The sequence below is a fragment of the Alosa alosa genome, chromosome 14, assembly GCF_017589495.1.
Source record: "Alosa alosa isolate M-15738 ecotype Scorff River chromosome 14, AALO_Geno_1.1, whole genome shotgun sequence".
Lineage (NCBI taxonomy): Eukaryota > Metazoa > Chordata > Actinopteri > Clupeiformes > Clupeidae > Alosa > Alosa alosa.
The window spans coordinates 3715521-3725520 of record NC_063202.1 but is presented as its reverse complement, the minus strand read 5'-3'; the positions used below and the strand labels follow the sequence as shown (position 1 = coordinate 3725520).

General features: G+C 46.3%; 1 protein-coding gene across 1 annotated transcript in view; it reads left to right on the top strand.

Annotated features, from left to right (window-relative positions):
- The window catches only part of piezo1 (piezo-type mechanosensitive ion channel component 1), an 84998-nt gene that overhangs the window by 70285 nt on the left and 4713 nt on the right, over nt 1-10000 (top strand). Inside the window, exons 36-45 of the mRNA XM_048263658.1 lie at nt 1098-1247; nt 1856-2114; nt 4040-4228; nt 5932-6244; nt 6680-6791; nt 7064-7211; nt 7705-7919; nt 8745-8903; nt 9159-9306; nt 9590-9778. Coding sequence (XP_048119615.1) covers nt 1098-1247; nt 1856-2114; nt 4040-4228; nt 5932-6244; nt 6680-6791; nt 7064-7211; nt 7705-7919; nt 8745-8903; nt 9159-9306; nt 9590-9778 — 1882 coding nt within the window. The remainder of the gene's footprint in view (nt 1-1097; nt 1248-1855; nt 2115-4039; nt 4229-5931; nt 6245-6679; nt 6792-7063; nt 7212-7704; nt 7920-8744; nt 8904-9158; nt 9307-9589; nt 9779-10000) is intronic.

The window sequence follows — 10000 nt, the reverse complement described above, 5'->3', positions numbered from 1 at the left end:
CTCACCCCCCTCACCCCCACCACCAGTGGAGCCTGGCTGCTTGGCTGACTTGCTGCAGGACCGGTCTCTGTTTGCTATATTAAAGATGATTTACGTTACATATAGTTTACAGAATTGTACTTTTCTAACTCCTCACTGGCAAACTGTAACTTGGTACAGTGTCATACTACCCTGTTGCAGTTACAAGGAAATGGTTCCTGTAGCCTTCGTTTGGTTGTGCATGGCATAGCATGATAAGCTGGCAAAGGTGGCTTTGAATAAAGGGTCAGTTGCCCGGAGCTCTACAAACATTTGGTACCAGTGCCAGTACATCTGCTTCTCCTCAGTGTCATGCATTTAGGAAAGCATTTAAAATTCCACCACATCCCTGGCATTTACGTGCACAGTTACTCATTAAACGGGGGTGGGGCTGGACGGTCTAAGTGCCCACGGGGACCCAGGTTCGAATCCAACCTGCAGTCATATCCCGATCCCACCCACCCCATCTCTCTCTCTCCCACTCACTTCCTGTCAATCTTCTCTGTCCTACCCAAAAAATTAGCCTGGCGAGCCAGACCCACATTAAAATGTAGGGTCTGGGCACTCACCGTTCTCAGTTCACAGTGCTCAGTCCGAGGAGTGGGATAATCAGTTGTCTTTCAAATTCCCTCTGCACGCAATAGGACGCAATAGGATATTTGTTTTCAAGTAGCAGGGAATTCAAGCCAAACCGTTGCAACTCTGCCATCAATCATTATGTTAAGCCAACCAAACGACTCTATACACGATTTCAATGTCCTGATTTAGTTTCGATTTCTGGAGCTCACAAGCCAACGAGAGTTGCTAGATTTTAGCCCTGGCAAAATGTAATTTGCTGCCGCTTAGGGGCGCCATTTGTAGATTTCTAGGCTACCAAAAAATATACTTAAAAAAAAAACGGGTCAAAAGCCATGACACTCTACCAGGTAAGGAACATGGTATCCTATCATTGTGTCCACATGTAATGTAATAATGTGATGTATAATGTAATAATGTGATGTATAATGTAATGTGATGTAAAATGTAATACATGTATATATTTATATATCCACTCACCTCTTCTGCATCCTCATCCTCAGTGGGGCAGAGCTGGACACGTCCACCCCCCACACCAGCACCTACAGCTGTGCCACCCTGTGCCCCGAGTGCCCACAGGAGCTGGAGGTGGTGCCACGCATGGGCCGACACCAGCGCCACTCCCGCACCGCCAGCGAAATGCTGACCGACGGGTACCGTAATATACGTTACCGTAACATACTCACACATCAGTGCACATCACTGCGTCCGAAATGCTGTGACTTTAGTGCAATTGTAGTGTTGAAAACTAAATATTGAGATAGATAGACAGATAGATCAAGGTCTCAGTAGCATACAGACATCACACACAACATGCATTTACAGCAGAAAAAGTAATATATAACTATATAAATATTAAAAAAAACACCACTGAACAATAAAACAGTAGAAGATAAACAAAATGTGATATATGATATGATATACCTTTTAATATAAATGTTGTAATACTGCATGAAAACTGAATATCTAATAGATTTCTATTATTTTGTTAGAAAATGTATGTTTAAAAACACCTTGATTTTAAATTAAATGTGATATATGATATATGATATACCTTTTAATATAAATGTTGTAATACTGCATGAAAACTGAATATCTAATTGATTCCCAATAAGGAAATTCATGTTCAAAAGCACCTTGATTTTTCCCCTGTGCTGACTGTAATTGAGCCTCTCCTGTAAATGTTCTCTTCTGTGTGTGTGTGTGTGTGTGTGTGTGTGTGTGTGTGTGTTCTGGCACGTTCCGCCTCTCGTTTCCTCAGGGCGTTCTTTGTGGAGGAGCTGGTCCAGAGCAGCGAGTTCTACTCGTCTCAGAACCGGCTGCTCAAGCTGCTCTTAGCCCTGTACAATCTGCTGGCGGCCAACTCTGAGCTGGTCTGCTACTTAATCATCGTGCTGAACAACGTGGTGACCGCCTCGGTCATCTCGCTCGTGCTGCCCATCCTCATCTTCCTCTGGGCCATGCTGGCCGTGCCACGACCCAGCAAGAGGTTCTGGATGACCGCCATCGTCTACACGGAGGTGTGCTTGCACACCAGACTGTGTTGCCTACAATGACACACACACACACACACACACACACACACACACACACTCTCTCTCTCTCTCTCTCTCTCTCTCTTTCACACATACTCTCTCTTCTCTTCAAACACGGTGCACACTCTCACACACACACACACTCTCTCTCTGTCTCTCTCTCTCTCTCTCTCTCTCAAACACACGTGCACACTCTCTCACACACACACACACACACACATCTCTCTCTCTCTCTCTCTCTCTCTCTCTCTCTCTCTCTCAAACACATGTGCACACTCACACACACACATACACACACACACACACACACACACACACACAATTCAATTCAATTCAAGAATGAACACACACATGTCAGTAGATTTTCATAAGAATAAAATAAATAGGTAAAATAAAATGCAGTGTGTGTGTGTTTGTGTCTTGGCCTAGTCGCTGTTCAAGCAGTGTGTCTGTGTGTGTGTGTTATTTGTCGATATAGGTCACTATTGTCCCGCAGATTGTGGCATGTTGATACATATTGGGCAGCAAGATATGCTTTATCTCCTTCTCCTAATAGTATCTTTAATTTTGATATGTCATTAAGTTCATTAAAATTAGGAATTTCTGAGTTAAATTTGTTGAAGAAAAGATTTCTTCTTTGATTGAAGGATGTACATTGTAGGAGGAAGTGCATCTCTGTCTCGACCCACCTGTCATGCAGTAACCACATATTCTGTGTTCTTTTGGTTTCCATGATTTTCTGAGTCTTCCTTTTTTTCATTTCCAATTTTGGTCACTTTAGCCTGTACTTGGTTAGGGTCAGTCTCTGTTTCTATCTCTGACAGTATTAAGATATTCTGCTAATTTATATTCTCGGGTTTAGGGCCAGATAGCATTGTAATCTACTTTATATTTTTAGTTTCTTCTTCCAATATTCCAAATAGGCTTCTTTACATTGTTTCACAATTTGGTTTACTCTGATTGTTTTTTGGAAAACAGTGTTGTTGTGAGACTGATCAGAGGGGTGTGTGGCAAGGCAGTTAGTCTCTCTGCAACAACTGATGTAGGGACTTTTTTCTGGGTTCAGCTCTTGGGTTTGGAAAGTTTAGAATGAAGGGTGTCTTGTGGGCTGGATTTAAGGTGATTCAGAAAATTGAGTGCTCTTTCAAGTTGATGTTAATGATTAGTGGGTATCTACCTAATTCAGCCTCTACATGCATTTGTTGGTGTTTTTCTCTTGTACTTGTAGAATGTATCTGCAGAACTCAGCATGTAGGGATTCTATTGTGTGTTTGTCCCAATGAGTATAGCTATGATGACTGAGTGGACCCTATACTTCACTCACCATACAGCGCAATGGGCTGATGACACTATCAAATATTTTAAGCCAGATTTTAATTGGAATTTGGAGATTATAAAATTTTCTTTTAATTGCACTTAGGGCACACACACTCTCTCTCTCTCTCTCTCTCTCTCTCTCTCTCTCTCTCTCTCACACACACACACGCGCACACACACACACACACACACACCACACATGCTCTGCCACATTCATACACACATATACACACACATATACAATAAAAGTGTATGAAGTGGAGAATGAACTAATGAACTAAATGAAACTGGGTGTGACAGAGACGTCATGAAGACTATACTGTGATGTTCCCTCATGTTCTACACTAGAATAGACTAGGATTCACTGTGACAGACACCATTACAGGACAGGAAGATTCTTATTACATGTGTTCACATTTAAATTGACATTTATTTAGCTGACATGTTCATCCAAATGGGCTTACAAGTGAGGAATACCATTTCTTGATTAGCTTTGTTCTCTGTCCTTTTTATTACTCAGTTAAGTTTTCCATGTAAGTAAAAGCCCAGCGGAGGTCTCACTGTGGTTGTGGTTGTGTGTCTTCTGTGTCCAGGTGATGGTGATGGTGAAGTACCTGTTCCAGTTCGGCTTCTTCCCGTGGAACAGCCTGTATGAGCTGCAGCTGAACATGGACAAGCCCTACTTCCCCCCACGCATCATCGGCCTGGAGAAGATTGACAACTACATCCGCTACGACCTGCTGCAGCTGCTGGCCCTGTTCTTCCACCGCTCACTGCTCATGGTACACCACCCTCCCACCTCCACCCCCACCTCCACCACCCTCCCACCTCCACCTCCACCCCCACCACCACCTCCCTCCCACCTCCACCTCCACCTCCACCACCCTCCCACCTCCACCCTCCCACCTCCACCTCCACCACCCTCCCACCACCACCCTCCCACCTCCACCTCCCACCCCCACCACCACCACCCTCCCAACCCCACCTCCACCCCACCTCCACCTCCCCACCACCACCACCCTCCCACCTCCACCTCCACCTCCCATTACCCAACCCCTCCTCCCATTACCCAACCCCACCACCACCACCCTCCCACCTCCCACCACCACCACCCTCCCACCTCCACCTCCCATTACCCAACCCCTCCTCCCATTACCCAACCCCTCCTCCCATTACCCAACCCCTCCCACCACCCCCCTCCCACCTCCACCTCCCATTACCCAACCCCTCCTCCCATTACCCAACCCCTCCACCACCACCCTCCCAACCCCACCACCACCACCCTCCCACCTCCACCTCCACCTCCCATTACCCAACCCCTCCTCCCATTACCCAACCCCTCCACCACCCACCCTCCAAACCCCACCACCACCACCCTCCCACCTCCACCTCCACCTCCCCATTACCCAACCCCTCCTCCCATTACCCAACCCCTCCACCACCACCCTCCCAACCCCACCACCACCACCCTCCCACCTCCACCTCCACCACCCATTACCCAACCCCTCCTCCCATTACCCAACCCCTCCCTCCCATTACCCAACCCCTCCACCACCCACCCTCCCAACCCCACCACCGTGCTACTGAGTGCTGCTCAGTGCAGCCTGCTAAAGGCCTTCATCCGTGCCCTTCAGTTTTTTACTGGCTCCTCCAAAAAGTCACCATGTGCACATCATCAGATTGTCTCCGAGATGTTGCGGGAGCACCACTTCACTCACACGCAGCCTTTAAAAAAACAGTTGATATAAGTCAGCACATTGGCCCTGTGCCGCTGTGCTTGTTGTGCTCAAGACCCGGTCCTCAGATCGCCCACAGGCACAGCGTACACTCCAAACTTCACTCTCTGCACTCCTCACTCTCTTCTAGACACATTTGTTTCACCTGGAGACACATTCTTCTCCTGGCGGTATTGACTGTGCTTCGCTCAGCACAGTCTAAAGGAGTTACTTTCTGCCACATCATGGCAGACTTGACTGAAGTAATAAAGCCCTGCAGTAGTGTCTGGGTGTTAGATTAGAGTTATGAAGCTCACTGAAAGCCGCAGTAGGCTAGTGGGCTCTCAATGGACCGAGATATGAAGAGATTGGTAACAAAACACTATATCCTCCAAAAACATTAAAAAGTCATGTAATTTAATTGTGTATTTTTAGGTAATATCAATACAATTGCAGCTATGTTGTTTTGAAGTAAAGAGTTATTAAAGTTATTGAGTAAAGATAAATCAAACAACAATAGCCAACTACAGTTCTACTGAAATTACGTGGAAAACAAAATGTAAAAATAAATATTTATGAAAATTCATTAAAATGGAGAATATAGTGTTTTGGAATCAAACCCCTCATATATTCCTGCCTTCCATCCAATATTGAACTAAAGAACTTTACTATTATCAATTGATTGAACTAAAAGTCATGTGATTTACTGGTAAGCATGATTCACCTCTGTGGATATTTGTACATGTTTTAATGTGTGTGTGTGTGTTCAGAAATATGGGCTGTGGGACCACGAGGGACCACTGGAGGAGAAGAGCCGCCAGCCTGCTGAGGATCAGACCAAAAGGGAGGGCGAGGAGGAGCATCAGCCCAGTCCGGCGCACAGCCTCGCCGTTCTGGAGGACGGCGCCACCGAGACCCCCAGCCTCTGGAGCCTGAGCCTGAGCCCGATATCCAGCCCACGCCAGAACCAACGCCGGAGCCTCCCCACGCTGACGCCGACGCTGACGCCTCGCCCACGGACCAGGGAGCGGGGAAGAAGGGCCGGGCTGCTGCGATTCCGCAGGAAGAAAAGCTCCGGAAAAGGTTAGCCCAGAGAGAAGTTTCTAGAAGGAGGATTTTTTTTATAGGAGTCAGTGTAGCACTGGGTGATGTCTTGTGCTAATAGGGAGCAACAGGGAACAATGGCTGTCATGCTGTCAGATGCTGCCATAACTCCACTCTCTCATTATGGCTACCACACTGACAGAAATGCCTCTGTGTGGTACACTATCTCATTTTAGTTTAGTGCAGTCAGGCAGATGGCTGACGCCCGTGGTCACCGCAAGCTAGGCCACCATAAGACAGAATGCGCTCTAATTTGCAGACTATATCAGTCCACGAGAGACTATTCAAACCAGAGACACTGGAGAGAAGAGGACGTAGACGGAGGGGGGGGGGAGGTAGAGAAGAGAGGTGTGTGTGTGGTGTGGTGGTACAGATGAGAACTTGTGCTTATGTGTGTGTGTTGTGATCAACCAGGTGGTGCTGAAAGCAAAGAGCCTAAGAAGAAAACCAAGGGTAGACGCAGAGAGGCCACCAGCAAGAAGCTGAAGGCTGTCGGCCTTAAAATCAAACAACTGTCTATTTCTGCGTAAGTAGAACCATTATGGAAAATCAACAATACCTTACTGGTTTCTACCACATGTCCACACCATAAGGTCATGTCTACTTTATTGGTCAGTGGTTTGTCTTTATTATTCAGTGTTTTTTTTATATTTATATACTTATATTACTTTTTCTGCTGTTAGTGAATGTATGTGTGATGTCTGTATGCTACTGAGACCCTTGAATTTCCCCATGGGGATCAATAAAGTATCTATCTATCTATCTAGTGAGAGTTGGTGATCTCTTTTTTCTTTGTAGGATGCAGACTATCTACAGACCCACATATGGATTCTTCCGAGATATCCTCCATGCCGAGTTCCGAGCCACCACAGATGTGTACGCTCTCATGTTCCTCACGGACATGGTGGACTTCATCATCATCGTCTTTGGGTTCTGGGCTTTTGGGGTGAGTGTCCAGATGACCATTAGAAATAGAGTCACGGCCCGAGCCATGGCGCAACTGGCTGGGGCACCTGCACCGTACGCCGGCGACCCGGGTTCGATTCCCGCCCCGTGGTCCTTTCCGGATCCCACCCCGACTCTCTCTCCCACTCGCTTCCTGTCATTCTCCACTGTCCTATCAAATTAAAGGCATAAAAAGGCCAAAAATATATACTTAAAAAATAAAAGAAATAGAATCACAGAGCAGCACCCCTAACTCTCCCAAACACACTCCCTATAGTGGGCACATTAGGAGTCAAGTAGAGCATGTTTATATAGCTATGCCAAAGTAAGGGATGCTAATCCTAAACTACAAGAGCAGGTATCATTTATAGCTTCTCTGTGCTGTGGATCTTTTTGGATCGAGGTACGTGCTCTTAATAACTATATTTGAGTGTGCAGCCCTTGTTCAAAACCAGAATTACATCTCCAATCGTGTCTTTTTTCGCCTCGTCCAGAAACACTCGGCTGCAGCTGACATTGCGTCCACGCTGTCTGAGGACCAGGTGCCCGAGGCCTTCCTGGTCATGTTGCTCATCCAGTTCAGCACCATGATCATCGACCGGGCGCTCTACCTGCGCAAGACCATCCTGGGCAAGCTCATCTTCCAGATTATCCTGGTCTTCGGCATCCACCTGTGGATGTTCTTTATCCTGCCGGCCGTCACAGAGAGGTGAGGAGGACCTGGAGAGGGTTGTGTATTAAAACTCTCTCACACACACACACACACACACACACACACACCACACCACACACATAGAGAGGTGAGGAGGACCTGGAGAGGGTTGTGTATTAAAACTCTCACACACACACACACACACACACACACACACACACACACACACACACACACACACACACACACACACACCACACCACACACATAGAGAGGTGAGGAGGACCTGGAGAGGGTTGTGTATTAAAACTCTCTCACACACACACACACACACACACACACACACACACCACACCACACACACTAGAGAGGTGAGGAGGACCTGGAGAGGGTTGTGTAGTGTGTTAGCAGGGGTGAGTTACTCAGCTTCAGAAAGTAAGTATCCTACCACAGATATGTTCCAACCATTTACTAAACTAGATTATTCGAATTAGCACAACTCTTCAGCCAGGAAGATTAGATAATTTGTGAAATCATCTGTGTTAAGAGGTATTGCACGGTAGGACTTCCAGGAAACCACTGCAGAACCAATTCATGGTAGGACTTTTACTCTCTGAGTCCCAACGTTGCCCACCCCTGTGAGGAATGGGAAAAATATCTTCTCACGCATTTTCTTAACTTTGTTGGCTGAACGACAAGTCAGAGGACAATCATTATAGGATGTCTTTGTGGAATGGGGAAAAACATCATCTAACTTAATTTGTTGAAGAGGTCCGATGGGAGAGTCACAAGTCACAAAGGAATGCCGGATGTTTCCTGGAGGTGAAAAATAAGCCTCTTGTTGCTTCTCCACCTCTTGTGTCTGCTCTTGTTTCCTCTCAGGATGTTTAATCAGAATTCCGTGGCTCAACTCTGGTACTTTGTCAAGTGCATCTACTTCACCTTGTCGGCCTATCAGATCCGCTGCGGCTATCCAACCTGCATCCTGGGCAACTTCCTCACCAAGAAATTCAATCACCTCAATCTCTTCCTCTTCCAAGGGTGAGTGGAGGATGTGTTTTGTGCCCAAATATGCACATACTTCATCCAAATATATCAGAGCTGGACTCAATTCAAGATTATTTTACAAGTATCAGTATTAATTAAGGCATTGCAATCACAAATGATGTCACTGTCTGTATGTTCACCTATTAAAATACTCCGTCATCTATAGAATGTAGACACTGTGTGTACTACTAATAGTGGACCATCTCATAGATGCTGAGAGCTGAATCTCTAGTGTGTGTGTTTGTGTAGTTTCCGCCTGGTCCCCTTCCTGGTGGAGTTGCGGGCAGTGATGGACTGGGTCTGGACGGACACCACGCTGTCCCTCTCCAACTGGATGTGCGTGGAGGACATCTACGCCAACATCTTCATCATCAAGTGCAGCCGCGAGACAGAGAAGGTGCGCTGCTTTAGGCCGTATATATATGTGTGCTGTTGACATTTTACATGCCTCTACAATTTAGATTTATGTGTCTGCCATTTTGAATCTAGTCAACGCCTTTCACCCCACTAGTGACACCGCCTAACATGGGCCACAGAGATCGGCTGTTTGTGCTGCCAAAAAAAGTTGTTGCATTCTAAAAGTATTTTTGCAATGCGTAAGTGCTGTTGTGAATGAAATACTGAAATACTCTGGTAAATGTGATTTTGTTGACATGTGATTGTTATTTGGCATTCCACAGAAATACCCTCAACCCAAAGGCCAGAAGAAGAAGAAGATTGTGAAGTACGGGATGGGCGGGCTCATCATCTTCTTCCTGATCTGCATCATCTGGTTCCCACTGCTCTTCATCTCATTGGTCCGATCAGTGGTGGGCGTGGTCAACCACCCCGTGGATGTCACTGTCACAGTTAAACTAGGGGGTTATGAGGTAATGAGGCTGCACACACACACACACACACACACACACCAGGGATGGAAATTAAATATTTTTTCTACCTGCCACTGTGGCTGGTGGATTCCAGAATCTACCAGCCACTCAACTTTTTTACCAGCCACTAGAGAAACGGCATGAAAATGTGATATCATGATAGTAGGCTACCCAAAATGATCACGGTAATCAGCATTATTGCAATACGACTAAAATGTGCTG